The 16,856-nt window shown below is 49.0% G+C and overlaps 1 protein-coding gene across 1 annotated transcript in view; it reads right to left on the minus strand.

Moving 5' to 3' along the window:
* The window catches only part of NR4A3 (nuclear receptor subfamily 4 group A member 3), a 37,368-nt gene extending 20,728 nt beyond the window's left edge, over window positions 1-16,640 (minus strand). Inside the window, exons 1-5 of the mRNA XM_080939948.1 lie at window positions 16,195-16,640; window positions 12,838-13,011; window positions 9,888-10,843; window positions 5,993-6,122; window positions 5,388-5,560 (exon numbers count right to left, since the gene is read on the minus strand). Of these exons, the coding sequence (XP_080796074.1) occupies window positions 5,388-5,560; window positions 5,993-6,122; window positions 9,888-10,841 (1,257 nt within the window). The 5' untranslated portion in view covers window positions 10,842-10,843; window positions 12,838-13,011; window positions 16,195-16,640. The remainder of the gene's footprint in view (window positions 1-5,387; window positions 5,561-5,992; window positions 6,123-9,887; window positions 10,844-12,837; window positions 13,012-16,194) is intronic.
* Between the last annotated feature and the right edge of the window lie 216 nt (window positions 16,641-16,856).

A 16,856-nucleotide genomic window follows, 5' to 3' on the forward strand; every position in this document is an offset into this window, starting at 1 on the left:
AGAGCACTAGAAGGGATCACAGCAATGCACTTCCTCCAGTCTCTTCACCATTCAAACTGAAAGCCCTGATGGAAGGAACTGTCTGATGCCACCCAGTGAACCGACTGGGAAATGTTTCCCCTGAAGCTTCTTGAAACCAGCATTCGCAGCCTTCGTGCTGTGGTCTCTGTGAATCTAGCATGTGCTGGCCATGTTGGGTCTTAAAGGCTATCTCATTAGCACTGAAGTGGTATTTGCTGGTGTCTGGTCTGATGTGAGCAATAGTTCTCGTGGTTGCAGTCTGTGACGGCACTAAGTGGCACTGATTACCAGAAAACACCCCAGCGTGCTGAAAATACTTGGAATGACCAACTAATGAGGGCACTAAGTATATTTCCTCATTAGTAATTATGCAGGCACCGAAGCCAAGCCCAGTATCTATATATACTTGTATTGCTAAATTAAAAGCAACTGTGGGGCAGGGAATAGCAGCACCGCGGGTAGAAACAAATCAAACGTGACATGTTTTGACTGCACTGATGTACAATGATCTGAGCTCATTTCTGAGGGAGAGAAGCTTGGCCCACAGGAGAAGTGAAGGTTCCAGAGCCAGGAATGCGTCACAGAGTTCAGGAGCGCTCATCCTGGCCTCTTAAAACATTCACTCCCTCTGTGACTTGGAACAAAACCCTTGATTTTTCCACATTTGAGGAGAAAGGGGCTCGCTCGGTTTCTACCTTTACGGCACATAGTCTGCTACAGGGAGGAGAAAAGGCATTGTCTGGTGGACGCTTTCTTCTTTCTCTAGTGACCTGATCATTGTGGGAAGCAGTTAATAGGTTTATGAGCAAAATCAACTGTTAGGCTCCAACTTGACAGGGCAACTTGTCTAGCAAACATTGAGCCATGAATGCATACTCAAATGTTAATATTAGTAATTGAGAGAGGGATGGGGCAACTGCTAGTGTACAGGAAACAATGTTTCTCTGTATTTACAGCTACATGAAATGATTAAAAAAGAATATAATGTTACCATATAATGTTATACCATAAACATGATGATGAGGCATACGTACACATCACGATTATTATAGTCTTTCACATACGTTGTCATTAACTAGCAGGGACACTATGATGGCCTCTTGACTGAGGGCTCGCATCTCATTTTAGCCCTGCCACCAGCCTTAGACCTCAGAATCACCCCCGCTGAGCCTTCATGTTTTCCTCTGAAAACACAGGGGTTGCCTTAGATGATCTCAAGCTCATCTGTGCTATGATTTTATACTTTCAAAGTTTTAAGGGGAAGGTATTAGATAAGCTTTATTTCAGGCAATGGCAATCTTTTCAAAGGACTGACACCATTCTTTCTGCGGCACAGAGATGAGGGCTTACATGAAAATATCTAAGATGGTGTCTGGCTTAAAGTAGCCATTTTGAACTCAGGCCTCAAGGTTGGCAGCAAAAGCGTTTAGTTACTGAGCCATCTTGCCTGTTTCATTAATTTTGTGTTCTAAGTATGTGTCCGTGTATGTGCATAGAAGAGTATATGCACATGTGTGTACGCATGTGTGGGTGGAGACCAGGGGTTAACATGTGTTGACTTCCTTGTCAACTCTCCACCTTAAAATTTTTCTTATTATTTGAAAAATATTAATTCTTTGAAAATGTCATATTGTCACTGCGTCATCTTAGTCGATGTCCTATTGTTGCGAAGAGACGCCATGACTGAGGCAACTCCAAAAAAGAAAACTTTTAATTGGGGGTTGGCAGTGACATGTGTCCTCCAATAATACATGTTACTGGAACACGTCTGTACCTTCTAATCCCTCTCAAACAGTGCCACTCCCTGGTGACCAGACACAGATGATGTGAGCCTGTCAGGATGTTCTTATTCAAACCACCACATGCATATGAGATATTGACCACATTCACCCTAACTCCTCTCCCTAATTCACCCCAACTCCTCTCCCTAATCCACTTTATTTTTGAGAAAGAGTCTTACACCAAACCTGGAACTCACCACTGGCTAGAACAGATGGCCAGCAAACCCCAAGGGATCCTGGGATACTGCCCCCTTACCAGCTCTGGAATTTCAAGTGTTTGCTGCTGTGCCTAAGTTTTTATGTGAATGTTGGGGATTTGAACTAAGGTCCTCATGCTGGTGTGGTGTGCACTTTACCAACTTAGCAGCAGCAATTTTGGTATTGATATTTTGATAGGTAACAAAGTCAATAGGCATGTGTTTATGTGTGTTTGTGTGTGTGTATGTTAATATACCCATTCTTGCATATTTCTGCATTTAAGTGCCTACATTAAGGAACCGAAAAGTAAGCCTCAGCATCACAAAGTCTTAATGAAGAGTTGGAAGAGAATGTCACATAGACAACCTTTCCCTCTGTGGAGAATCCTGTCATGGGCTATTCTTGACTACTCCTTGCTTAGCTGACCTCACTCTGACAGCAGTAGGTGTGGACAAGAGAACTTGTCCTTAGAGCAGATTTAAAAGCACTCTCCCCCTCCCTCCATCTTCTTTCTCTAGATTTGTCGGGGCAGGGGTGGGGGACAGAAGTATTCTTTTTCTTTCCCTGATACAGGGAAAAGAGAGTGACCTAATTTCTACAAGCCTCCTTCCTATGTATCTTCTTCCCCCCTCTGCCCATCTCTCACACGTTTCCAGAGAGTGTGTCTACATTCCCCCTTAAATCTGGTCTTGGATTGGACTCAATCCTTGAAGTATGGTCTGAAAGGACAGAGTCCGTGGGACCATATGGAATTGGGTTTTGGTCCCACATTTCTACTGCCATAGCAGGTAATTTAGTACCCCCTTCCACATACACACACTTTGTCGGATCATGTTGAGTGTCTGTGGAATAAACTTTTGAATGAACCACTGACAAGCCAAGGTTCTCCCCTTTTAAAAGGAATCTAAATGTTGAACTTCACATTTATTTTTGTTAACTTTCTTCGTGATGGTTTCAGCCCTTCCTGTTCCAACCTGTCGAGATCATTCTGAATGTTGATACTGACATCCATCATATTAGCGATCCCTCCCAGCTTTCTGTCAGCTGCAGTGTGATCAGCTCCTGTGTCTTCTTCCAAGTTTTTTTTTTTTTTTGATGAAAGCTCACTGTATTTAAAAAGTCTTTTTAATTTAGTTGATTTTGGTCCAATTTTTGATAATTTTGTAGAGCTATCTAAATGCAGAAGAACCCAAGTGATGAAGCTCAACCTGATTCCAAAACGATGCCATTAAAATTAATATGCTTTGCAAAATTGAGCTGGGCCTCAAAGGTAGTAGCATCAGCACGACCCAGACTTTGGCGTGGGCAATCTGCTATTTAGGGCTAAGCTAACAATTAAATTGGATAAATGTTTGTGGATGGGGATGATGGCTCCAGTCTAACAGACTGAATGGTGCAGAGACAAGCAAACACACTGGATTGATTTTTTTTCAATGTAGAGACATTTCCCAGCTGAGACAACTCAAACGTACTAGGGAGACATTGCTGCTGCGTGAAAATTAGGCCATAGACACTGATAATTAGTTAGTTTGGGGGGTAACTTTTCTCGAGTGACCACTAGAAGTAATACCAAATGCTCTGGGATGATGGCAGATTGTGTGCTGTAACCTTAGCCAAGGCAGTTACTATAAGCTCCATCCCAGATGGACTGCAGATGGAGAGACGGGGGGCTCTGCGAAGGAGAATCTTCATCCCCCAAACCCCGAGGTGCCCACTCTCTCTGCAGTCAGAGACTCAGTGAGGTGTCATGCCTGATTTGACCTCTGACAGCTGTTTTATGTGTGAAAAGTTTCATTGGGGTAACGATATACTAGGACCTATGCTGAAGTTTTGACGAATGCCATCCTATTTAATCTTCACAAACAATCCCAGGAAGCAGATAATATTATCAAATAACGAAGATGAAGAGATTGAGGCACTAAACACACCGATTTCTCAAGGTCACCCAGCTAGTAAATGCTGACATTGGGATTTGCATCTAGACTTGCCTGCTTTCAAAGCCTGAACCCTTAGTCAGTGCGCTATTCTGTTACACTATCTGAGACTTGACTTTCATCAAGAGATGGTACTTACAATCAGAGTAAGAGTCCTCAACCTTTGGTGCTAAGGATCTACCATGCTACTTATAGGGAGTCTTGTGATCAGCTGTAGGGAGGGCCTGGAATGAAGGCAGGGAGGGGGCAAGAGGATCTCAGCGGGTACACGCAGCATTTCTGTCAACACTGCAACCCAAAAGGAGGAGTAGCAAAGGCACCCTCCTGATTTTTGCCAGGCATTCACCCAGATGCTGGAAATGCTGATTTAGCCATGGGGAAGGAAATCAGATCAAGCAGTGGGAGACCCACCACACCAGCCTCTCTTCACTTGTTTCTAAGTGGAAGTAATGCCCCTTATAGCTCATAGTCATTTCAAGGGTGCATGAGACAGTGTGACACACTGTTTAACAGGAAGAATTATTCAGTAACTAGGATCATTTTTCTCCTCTTTCATCTGTAATAAGACTGCATTTTTTAAACTAGAACTCTGCTTTTCAAAATTCTATAAAAATGTCCTTATCATAATGTTTGTAACTTTTCTCAAAAATCTTTGATCGCCCTTCTCAGTGCCATTCAGATTTAGGAAAATTAAAGGACTTCATACTGGTGATTTATTTATTTTTTTATGATGTCCTATGTGGAATTAAAATGTTGATATGTTTTGGTTGACTGAAATAACAACACTGGTAATCACTTATGTTTTTCAAAAAATGGTTTTGTCATCCTTGTGACTGATGCTCAAAACCCTCCTCTGGTGTTAAATATGGTAATCATTTCCTCTGCAGGGAGGAGAGAGCCAAGAACAGGAGGCAGGTGCCACAGGCAGGAAACAGAAATGGCAGAGTTCCATCCCAGTCCTCCGGAAGCTTCTGACACCCAGGGCCTGGGCTTGTCCCTACCCAGGGTCTAACCCCCACCCCACCCAACCCCAAATAAGCCCCAAGTTAATCAGTGAGGATCCACTTGGGTAGCCTACTTAAGGATAACTTGGGGCTCAGCAAGAGAGTCTAATCACAATGTGAGAAATACAATACGCACAGTTTCTAAAGCATCAGAAAAGGAGAGAACCCCACAAACTGCAGTTCACCTGTGCGACTTCCCATTGGCACCTCTGGGGATCCTGCAGCCATAGGTGTGGCAGCCCTGTCAGGGTCATTTACTAAGCCATTTAGAGACTCGATAAGGCAAAAAAATATTTGGTAGAGGGGATGCACTTTTTGCTGAATGAAATGAGAAATATAGGTAGAAGACGAGCTAGCATGGTACCAGGCACAGTCGTTCAAGCATTGCTCCAATTGTCATGATTATCATGAATGGAAAGCCGTAATCATTTGAAAGCCTTGGGACTTACTCTGGAGTAATCAAGATCTCTGGGTGTGGCGTCGGTTAAAGCTCGGACAAGGGAATTCATCATACAGATCGGAGGAGACGGTGGGGAGGGCTGCGAGGGCTCCTGTTGTAGTGGGCTCTTTGGTTTGGAAGGCAGACGACCTCTCCTCCCTTTCAGACTATCTGTACGCACAACTGATGAGACACAGGGAGAGGGGAAAACACCGTTTAAAGATCACATTTGGAATAGGCATAAATCATGAAGAGGAATCCAAGCACATTAGAGTCTGGCAATGATGAATGGGGGTCCCCCCCCCCCGTTTCAAAGCAGTGTTAAGTTTGGAATCAGAGATGACATAATCAGGGAAAGGAAAGCTACCCCATACTCACATCTGGTGACCAGGTAGCTCTGAAAACCTCAAATGGAACAGTGGGTTTTTATAAAACCGGTTTGGGGGAGATTAGAATAAGCAGTTCTCGACGTTACTTCAGTGTAAATATAAATACCATAAAAAGGAAAACAACCGAAAGACACACTAGGAAAATAAGCTGCCTCGATGTAAATATTAGCAGCTTCCGCTGTCTGGGGCTAAGCACTAGCAGATAGGCTGGAAAACGTGCTCTTACCTTCCTTAACCATGCCGACGCTGAGACACTTCTGAAACCGGCAGTACTGACATCGGTTCCGGCGTCTCTTGTCTACTGGGCAGTTTTTATTTGCCAGGCAAACATATTTTGCATTTTTCTGCACCGTTCTCTGAGAAAATATAACAGAGATAGTCAACTAATAGTTTCTGGAAAGAGGCAAGACCTGACAAGATGTATTTTAATTACAACGTGAAAAGCGACAGTGCAATTTGTATAATTAGATAAATTTAATTTCCTAACACGCTAGCCTGCAGGAAAAACAATTTTATTAGTGTTCCTGGCTGACAGTGAAAACCGTCTTGGGTTGTTCTGAAGCGAGTCTCAGGAGGCACCCAACTCTGAATGATAAAATCATATCTGAAATTACCAGGTCAACGTATTGTACCTTGGAGGATTAGATTATCTCCACTTTTAATATCCCCTTGGGAACAATTTTCCACTTGTTCTACTCCCCTGATCATCACTGACCTTATTAAAATAAAATCAGAATTATCTGGGCTGTAGTGTGGTTGGTATCAGTATTGTATGCCAGATATCACAATGACTGGTCTTGCTACCGAATAGAAATGAAACCATACAGAGTAAAACCTGAGTTTGTCTTGTTAAATATATAGAAAATAATGTTTTCACTCTAACACATAGAGAAAATCATGTTTTAATTAAAAATAAACCCATATGACTGTACTACTTAGTTTGTCTTTAAAGGATACATATAATAAACTGTCCATTTCTGACTTTGGAAAGCACATTCTTAAAGTTGGGTAGAAAAATCACTGTAATATTCAAGAAAAAAACAAACCCAAAGCCAAGTACGAATAAGAGAAGGAAAGAGACATGAAAGCCACATACACTCCAGGATTTCATAAATGACTACTCTTTCAGAGACCAAAAAGAATCACATTATCAAAGACACAGCATAAAACTTAATGTAGGAGATAAAAATAACATCACACTTTTCTGAATCCCATAGAATTTTGAAATAACACACTGGGCAATAATTAAACATCTCTTATGCTCCGAATGTAAAACAATGCTTTTAAAGGCCATAAAAAACAAACCTTTGACAACATGGTTGCATTTTATCACTTAGGATGAAGTGTTTCCAAAGGACCAGAATCTATACAGCTCTACCCAGAGCAGAGCACTGGAAACATTGGGAAGCCTGGGCAATGCTTTAAAAAGAAGTTTAGGTACGCTGCACTTAGTGATCTGTTTTGGGTTCAAAATTCTAGTTTTATTTTTGACTTCTATTTTCCACTCTTCTTATTCCCCAGGGATTCAGCTTTAACCTGTCATGTGTTCATTTCACCGAAGGGAATCAATGGCTACGCAAATGGCAAAGCCGGCCTATGTCAAGTCTAAGGCACGGCTGCTGCATCTGAGTTCTCAGCACCTCCGCTCCCAGCAACCTCTACTGACAGCAACCTTTGGATGAAGCTCTTTCGAAGAACACACCCATACTGCCCTGCACCCTTTCTTGCCATTGTCCCCAAGCACCGGGACGATCTAAGTGTCAGTGGCATTTTGCGGTAGGTGTACATTTATCCAATAGCCTGAAGCCTTCTCCACGTGTGTGTGTGTGTGTGTGTGTGTGTGTGTGTGTGTGTGTGTGTGTGTGTGTGTCTGCACAGTGTACGGACAGAGAGATCGTTACAGTTCAATCACCGAATTCCCATCATTAACTGCACTTCATGTCACATTTTTTTTTTTTAAAGAATTCAATTTAATGGTAGAAGGCCACTGGGTAAATCCAGTTCCACTTCCTTTAATTAACAGATCTGTGGGGTGGTCCTACGCTGCCTGCCCCCACCCTTTCCAGTATAGATCTGTTTTCAGCGGAATGCTGAGGAAAAGGGAGTTGTTGGAGAAAGGTTATTGTGCATTTCTAGCCCGGATGCTCCACTCCCATGTGGTGCTAAGTTCTCAGTATTTGGGGATGTTTCTGCTGTGGAGTTCTCCAGTCATCTTTTCCTGGGATGCCTTTCTTGTCCCCCTTCCTGCTGACTGCATATCACTCTTCAGCATTTCCACTGAAATGTTACAAAACTCAAACCCACTGAAGGAATGTGGTATGAGGTAGTAGCTATGGGGAACCCTGAGTAACAGGGAGAGGGGGAGAAAGGAAGAAAAGGGGGAGGCTAATCCAGGGTTGGAGACTAGCTTAGTGGTAGAGCACCTGCCTAGCAAGCACAAAGCCCAGACTCAGCCCCTAACACTGAGGGGGGAACACAAAGGCTTGTTAAACAAAACAAGTGGCTTATTAAAAGGAAGTTCTGCCCTTAAAACATCACAAACTTGTTCATTTGTGGGGCCTTTAGCATGGCAACATCCTTATCCAAGCATCCTTTCATTTACCTAGAGAATCCAGCGGGTGACGTAGACAACCACTGTCACGTGACAACCTGACGCCGGCTGGCTTGTATGTCTAACCGCAGACTTGTGCGCGCTGGTAAATACTGAGTTTTCTTTCTGTCCTTATTGTTTTGTGATTTAAAGACTAGAAAGTGCTTCTGTATGTTAACATCTTGCTTAGTATGGCCTTTGTGTTTGATCCACTGGTTGAGGAAGTAAGATCTAGAAAGAATGGCCATGTCCATTGATCTAAACTGATACGTGACAAGTTAGGACTTCTATTTGAATCTTTCAGCCACGATTCCAGCTCCTAAATATACACTTTTTTTTTTTTTTTTTGCCTCCCAAGTTCTCATCACCTAATCACCATCCCATGTCACCTGTGTCGTTTGTGCGGGTCTGTTTGTGCCTGAAGTCTCTATCGGTAGGTTGGGAAGTAAAGAGAACGGCACAGAAATGTCTGGAATCATCTGAGACTCAGTGACAACAGAAAAAGCAGCAAGAGTAAGTAAGCTGACCCCTGTACTGCTTCCCTACATATGGGGGGACTATTGAACCCCAAAGTCAAGAGAAGCCAGCTTGTCCGCTATCCCATATGCAAGCCACATTGTTACACAAGCTTGACCACAGGACACTTCGGGTTTCGGTTTCTTGGCTAATATGGGAAGGCCGAGGACACTCTCACTGAAAAATTCTCCACTATGAGAGAATGTTCATCCTGGGTACTGTGTGTGTGCGCGCATAGATGCAGGGAGGTAAGCATTCCTAGAGGACAGCGTGGGTTGACAGGGCCTGAGTTCTACCTTCTACCCTTCTATGGACTAAGCTGTCACGAGCTGCCTCTAGCCAGCCAGCTAGCTGCCCCCTCTAGTCTGCCACCGCAAAGCATCTTGGGAGCACACGGATTATGAGTTGACCTCCGGTCTCCACCTCACTCTCTGAGTGTGAGTTCTGTGGCAGTTCAATGACCTCTCTGAATCTCCATTTTCTCCTCTAAGAAACAACACTAACAGTCACCCAGCCTCGAAGCACACCGAGTCAAAAAAGCCAGTGAGTGACCAAAATTCAAATATCCAGGCCTGCCACGCAGGTGCTATTTTCTCACACGCTGGGTGGACAATGAAGGGATGATGATGTTTGGGCGTTATGGAAGTATAGATCCTTTTGAGAATTTGCAGAAACCTCTGTTCAGAAAAAAAAAAAAAAAAGAAAGAAAGAAAAAAGAAAGAAAGAAAGAAAGAAAAAAGAAAAAGAAAAGACCCCCCCCCCCCCAAAAAAAAAAAACCCAGTCAGGGCAGGAGGTTGGTACCGGCCCTTCAAGAGCATGGACTGGTTATGCGGAGTTAAAAAACCCTGGGAAAGATGGGTCTGAAGTTCTAGGCCTAGGAATAGGAATGCATAGTGTGTGGGATTATGGCTTTCACACTGGCAAGGACCAGGGCTCAGTTACACCCCCTGAGATGCCCCAGCAAGGGCTCTGACTGCAGAGCAGAGGAAGTACCTGGAGGAGGCATGCTCTCACCTTGAAGAAGCCCTTGCAGCCCTCGCAGGTGCGGACTCCGTAGTGCTGGCAGGCGGCATTGTCCCCGCACACCGCACACGTGCCCTCGCCGGATGATGAGCTTCTGTTGGGTGGCGAGGGTAGGCTGGGGCTCTCTCCCAGCAGGCTGGACGCGGTGGGGGAGGCTGTGAGGCCCAGCGGAGGGAAGGTCAGCGTGGCCGTCCTCTTGGCCAGCGGGAGCCCGTACGGGTGGCCCTCGAGCGCCGCAGCTTGGCTGCCCGCGGCGGCCGCGGCGCCCAGGGGCAGACTGAGCGCAGCTGCGGCCGTGGGGTCATAGCCGAGGTGGTGGCCGCCCGCCGGGCTGGGCGCGGGAGGGTGTGGCGGCGAGGGCTTGAAGAAGATCGGGAAGCGCGCCGCCGCCGCCATCGGGGGCACCGCCTTCATCTGCGGGTCCAGCAGCGGCCCCGGAGCGATGCAGCCAGGCGCGGAGGGCAGCTCGTCGTCCCACAGCGCCCCCGCCTGCGGGGGGAAGCCCGGAGTGGTCGGCGTGGACGGCGGAGACTGCTTGAAGTACATGGAGGTGCTGGGTAGTACCTCGTCCTCGGGGCCAGAGGGAGGAGGAATGGACGGCTGTTGCTGCTGGTGGTGGTGGTGATGGTGGTGATGGTGATGGTGGTGGTGGTAGCCATGCTCGCGGCCCTCTTCCATCTTGATCAAAGGCCGAGGCCCGGAAGGAGGCATTTGGTACAGGCAGGAGGGCTTGAGTTCGCAGCTGCTGGGGTAGCCCTCCATGAAGGTACTGAAGCTGGGCAGGGACGTCGTAGCGGTGGCCATGATCCCCGTACTACCGAGGTCCATGGTCAGCTTGGTGTAGTCGGGGTTCATTATTTCTGTGGTGTATTCCGAGCCATAAGTCTGCGTGGCGTAAGTGGACCCCGGAGGCGAAGGGCTATATTGGGTTTGCACGCAGGGCATATCTGCAGGGACAGAGAGAAGGGCTCAGAAGCCAGTTGACACTCCATGGTCAGCTGGACCCACTGCTCCTGAATCAGGAAACAGAGAAAGTGGCATCCTGTCCCACCTGCTGGCAAAGGCTGAATGTCCCTAGCTTACTTTCTTCCTTGCTGGGAAGACAGCCCAGTCCCTGACTGACAAAGGGTTACACCCCGGGCATGATTACACCCCTCTTCCCTCCCTTGCTCTGTTCATTAAATTTGGACATAGATGCTTTCCCTCATAAGCCCAGATCATTTTTAAAATCAGTTTAAGACAACACCCTCAAAAACAACAATTGGAGTGGTCTCCCTAGCCATAGGGAAGGCCAAAGGGAAAGAAATGTCTTGTTAATTAATTTGGAAAGGAGGCCATTGATTCCCCCAAGATATACACACGTTGGTTTGTAAACCTGTGAGTGAAGAAAAAGATGTCCTGTGTGGGACAAGGGAGGCAGTGACATGCTAACATTTTATGAGTGCCAACTAAGGCTGCCCACGCAAGTTGTGGTTGCTGATTCCCACCCACTCCTCCAAACAGGATTAGCAGCCTGCACAAACTGGACCCCTACTGATGACTTCAGTCAGCTTAAGTGGTGAGGTGGGTATGTAGGCCCAGGAAGTGGACTGGGGGAGTTGATGCCATCTGCAAAAAAAAAAAAAAAATGATCGGCTGTAACAGCACACCCACCCAAAATGCTCTCTCCTATACTGTGTGTGCAGATGCATATGTGTAGACACTTTCCAATTCTGACCTAGTAAGGTCAGAGCCGTTTTATAACAACAGCTAACAGCTCTTCTAAACAGGCATTTTAGGTATTTTCTCATGGGAGGGGAGAGAAGAAAGCAATTCCAAAACAGATGCAGCTTGCCACTTGGCAAAAGTTTGCCTAGGCTGGACCCCCAAAGCAGCTGGTGTAGGGGTGCTCGCTATATTCACAGAGGTTGAGGAGAGTTACCGGCTCTGTGGATGACTTTTCTAATAATTTTTCTTTTTTATGGCTAAGTCAAAGGGGTAACATGGGGAGTTTCTGGTGGTTGGTTTTTCCGGGTCAAAGGAAACCCAGATGGCTCACTTCTTGGAGGGTGTGCTGTGAAGGTGTGATTAGCAGAAAAGTGGGTGCTTCACATTTCCCCTGACATCTTTCTCTTACCCACATTTCCAAAGCTGATTGAGTCATGCGTGTATGGGATGGAATCTTGACGTGAAAAAAAGTGCTGAGGGCCTGTTGGAAGAAGCAGTGTTGAGGAGGGACCAGTTCATGCCTGCCTTCTCCGGTGAGGCCTTCCAAGATAGCTTGGAGTTAAAGGATTATTTATCTTGGTGTCTAGTTCTTAGGATGAGATAGAAAGAAGGAGCACACAGCCTGGCCTTTTCACCCCCCTCCCCTGCATCTCTAAGCATCCCTCAGAGTCCCCTGCCATCCTGTCCTCTCCTTGTTGTTCTTTGTCTTTCTGAAGTCTCCAGCAGGAGTGTGGCTGTATCTGTACCCTGGCCTGCCTCTTCGTATACCTTTACCAAATGTGTAAAGAGGTTCTGCAAACCAAATCTGAGGCCTTCACGTCTCCTTCTCTGCCTGTAGCTCACATGGCTTTTCCCTTGCCTCGGAGCCTCAGTCCTCCAAACTCCTGCACCACAAATGGTCTGGGTTTTAGATCAACAAAACTGTTCCCCATCTCCCCAAGTGATCCCTTAAATGAATATATTGGATATAAAAGGACAAAACTAAAGCCATCAAACACATAACATATCCTGATCGCTTGGAGTGTTTGCTTTTTCTTCTTAGGAAACATACTTTTGAAAAATGCTTAGTATCATCTCTCTGCTCTGCTTGGTAGCAACAGGGTGTGGTATACAGCGGAGCTTCGTGCCAGGAAGCCACCTGCGCTGTGAAATGTAGAGCCCAGCAGCCTTACATGTACTGGGCAGGCTGGCCAGACTGCCCGCTGGTGTGGAGGAGTAAGGGCTTCAGACCTACCTGGAGGGTATCTTGCGCGCTGAATGGTGGGGCTGGGGGTCTCTCCAGCGGAGGCTGAGAGTGTAGGAGGCCGGGACGTCGGGATAGGCGAAGCAGCCGCTGTGCTGGCCCGCTCTGCTGAGGGTCCAGGCTCAGCGCCCGGGCTGGTCGGGCGGCGCTCTCCCGCAGTGGGCTCTGCAGGCACCGAGAGAGGGGACAGAGATTGTAGTAAGACTAGGATGGGTCATCTTTCTCAGGGCTGGGTGAATGGGGTGGGGGTGGGGGACCGGTAGAGACGCTAGATGATTATAAAATATTGCCATAAGGTTAAGTGGAAGTGCTTAGGGCTCACGGAGCCACAGGGCAGGAAGCATCACATTGTCGTAGGAAGCTAGGGGAAGGTTGCCCGGCACCCATTGAGCTCACAGCCCTTTCTTTTATGGTACAAGATCTGATGCTAAAATCCCTGCATGGCCGTCGCCAAGAAATTGATCTGTTTTACACCCACTGTTGGTTCCCAGCTTGTGAAGTCAGGAAGACCTAAGTAAGGGGGACACTAGAGGAACGAATGTAGCCCGAAATTGTGGGGTGGTAGTGTCAGTGAATATACTGAAGAAAATAGCCATTTTTCAACTCCGACGGCCCCCACTCCTCAAACACAAATTTTACACGCCGCGTAGGAAATGCACAAGGTCCGGAACGAATGCATGAATGCCCAGAGGAATTAAGAAACTCTGCGCTTTTCATTCTAAATGCTAATGGAGCTTCCCTTCTATTAGTCGCGAGTTTCGAGGGCCAGAGGTCAAGCAAACAAAAGGGCACAGAGGAAAGGCCTGTGCTGGGAGCCGCGCTCAGGCAGACAGCTTTGACTGCGGCTGCGAGGGACCTAGGGAGGTCCACTGTACCCAGCGGGCGGTGTCCCCGAGGGTGGGCGGCTTCAAGGCTCCAGGCCACCCGGTGGCTCAGAGGGGGTACATTCCGGAGGGCGCCCAGAGCGGCTCCCGGGCGTAAGTCCCGGTGCACAGCCTTGAGAAACTTTGTAGTTGGAAGCGCAGCTTGACTGGCAGGGAGGAGGGTTCCAGCTGCCCCTAACTACGGCTTATAGCGCCCCCTTTGTTCGGGGCGTGCACAGCTCAAAGGTTAGGAACGTGCCCCCTCCCCGCTGGTGGGGAACCCAACCCCCAAACTAACCAAAAGCTTTCTGGTGAACGCTGGACCCAAGGGTGGGGTAGGTTTCGTCTCCTGACACTCCCGCGCCCAGAGTTTGCTTGTAGAGAGAAAGAGCCTTGGGTTCCCCAGGTCTAGGAAATTCTCGATGGCCAGGAAATGGGGGATTCCCTTGCCATCCCCAACCCACCAAGGTACTCCGACGGAAACCTTGCGCTCGCTGAAGCGTTGGCACGAGTGGATCTTTCCACAGCTGTAGCATGTGCTTCTCATCCTCCCCCTTTCGCATCTTCAAGGGGGGGGCGTCTTCCAGCAACCCCACCCCCTATTCTACTGGGTTTCCTATCCCCACTCTCTCTGGGTGCCTTTCAAGAGTAGTCTTTTTCTAAGGGGCGGCCTGTGAACTCGGGTGGGCGGGGGTCGCGCCTCCCCAGGGAAGGGGTTCCTCTCAGAGGCCAGCCCACCGCCCATCCAAGGGCTCAGCCCAGCGCCCCGTCGCTCTCTCCGCCCCACGATCGGCCGGTTACCTAGGTAAAGCCTCTGCGCCTGGAAACACGTTCCGTCGCTCAGGCTCGTGGCCGCTGGGGCCGGGAGCACAGAACCTCGGGGTTGTAAATTAGGAAGAAATAACTACCTCTGTCAAAGCCCCTTTCTTTCTCCGGGGCAGACGAAGGGAACACCCCCGTGTTCCTCTCCCCGTGGTGAAGTGTGTGGAGGAAACCGTGAAACACACCATTGTGACCCGGGCTCCTCCGCGGAGTTTCCAATGGGGAGCGGGGGCGGAGGTTGGGCGGGGGCAAGAGAGGTGGAGGAGAGACGGGCAGAAAGAGAAAGACAGAGATTCTCAGAAAGACGGAGGGAGCTGAGGCAAACCCGGGGGGACAATCTGTGAGCTAGCGCTAGGTCCGGGATTTGGGGGGGTGCCTGTGGAGGGAGGGAGTGGTGCCCCCCCGCAGTCTTTGGCGTTCACGTTATGCGTGTCTTTCTGGGTTAAAACAACTCCAATAAAGTAATTTCATTCATTGTGTTCAGTATGCGCGTCGGGAAGGTTTTCTTTCTCCAACTTGGTTCTATGAGAGACATTTCCCGATTGTTGGAAAAGGCTCTCCAGAATTGGGATGGCTGAACCGAACCTGGGCAACCTCTCTCCCGGCACCCCAAGGCTCTAGGATAGGCAGCTCGAAAGTACCAATGACCACACTCCCCGCGGCTCTTCCCTCGGGAGAACCCGGGCACATAAACAAAAGGCCACCTCCAAGAACGTTCTTGGAAATCAAGGGACCAATGACCGTGAGCTCCCCCGAGACTGCCGGAAGCCTCCAACAGGTTCGAGAGGTGCCTTTGGAAGCCAGTCTCCGCGGGCTGCGCTCTGCTGCTCCGCTCTCCTTTTCACCATCGAGAACTTTCCTTCTTACCAAGAATAAAACACTCGGAGCAACTTCTCCGAAAGCGCATTGGAAAGTAACGCAAGCCGTTTCCCACACCAGCCAAGGCCTGGAGAAGAGGGACGCCGTCCCCACGCGTGTCGGGGCGCGAGAGTCGGCAATTACACCCGATTACCTCCGCGGGGAAAAGTGTAAACCAGCAAGTCGGCGACGCCAGGCGGACGTGCCTAGTGGAGCCCCGGGCTCATTTCAATACAATAAGCCGCATTCCTACAATTACACCCTCTTTGCTGAGCTCCTCCAGCGCCTCTGCTGCCCAGGCACTGTCCCTCCTAAGCTTTCTCCCAGACAACCAGCTCCATTTCACCATTAGACACATTAGCTCGGACCCACCAGAGTCCCTATTTTCAATCCCACTTAAAAGGCAGGAAAATTACTGCCGTTCATCACCGGGGCTCCAACTCTGCCGCAGCCGCAGCCGCCGCCGCCGCCGAGAGCATCATTACCATGACAACTAGAGCCGAAATACCCTGAATTACAACGCTGGAGCAGCTACAGCACAAATCCAGGTCCTCCTCTTTGTTAGAGGCTTTTCGCCTCTTTGGGTGGGGAGAGGAATCTCACAAGCTCCAGAGTCCCCGAGGGCCAGCTACAGGGGAAAAGTTTCAGATTAGAACCCACCGATCGCTTGGCGAGCAAAGCCCGAGAGGGGAGGCGGCGGGAGGGGGGGCACCCCACATTAAAAGTTGTCAATTTCAGGAGCGACACTTCCCAGCGCGCCAACTTTTAAGCGAGTCCCCATATTAACTGGGTATATCGTACGTACTTGGGTGCTGTGGCGGTTCCGTCTTTAGAGCGAGTTTCTAGAGAGCGACCCCGAAATCTGGATTGGGGGAGAGTCACAGCTGCTGTCCCGGAAGGGCTGCGGTGCACAAATCCAGCGGCTCCCAGAGGCGGTGAGCGGCTGGCGGGGGATGCTGCGATCCCAACTCATGGGAGAGCGCCGCCGAGAGGTTCCGCAGGCGTCCAGTCTCCGGCCGCGACCAGGGGGTAGGATGTCGCCACGTTTCCCACCTCCACGGCCACTGCCGGCTCTGTCAGCGTTGCAAAGTGAGCCCCGGAGGGCCGTCCGGCTGCGGCGCGGCGCGGCGCGACACCGGCGAGGGCGCCGGGCGAGAGGGGTGTGAGCGCGCGGGAGAGAGTGGAGTGTGTGTGCGGAGCGTGTGAGCGCGCGTGTGTCTGTGTGTGCAAGTGAAGGAGCGGGTGTGAGCGTGTCTGTGTATGGGGAGCGGAGGAGGAGCAGGCGCTGGAGGGGTGGGGGGCGGGAGGCAGGAGACTCGGCTCTCCCGGCTGCGCGTTCGCTCGCTCCCTCGGCACGTCATTTATGCCACAGGAGCCCTAGCGGCCTCTCCATAGAGTGCCTGGAATGCGAGACGTCAATGTGACGCCATGGGACGCTACGTCACCCTCCTCCTCCCTCCCCTGGCC

Source organism: Micromys minutus (assembly GCF_963924665.1).
Source record: "Micromys minutus genome assembly, chromosome: 28".
In the NCBI taxonomy this organism is placed as follows: domain Eukaryota; kingdom Metazoa; phylum Chordata; class Mammalia; order Rodentia; family Muridae; genus Micromys; species Micromys minutus.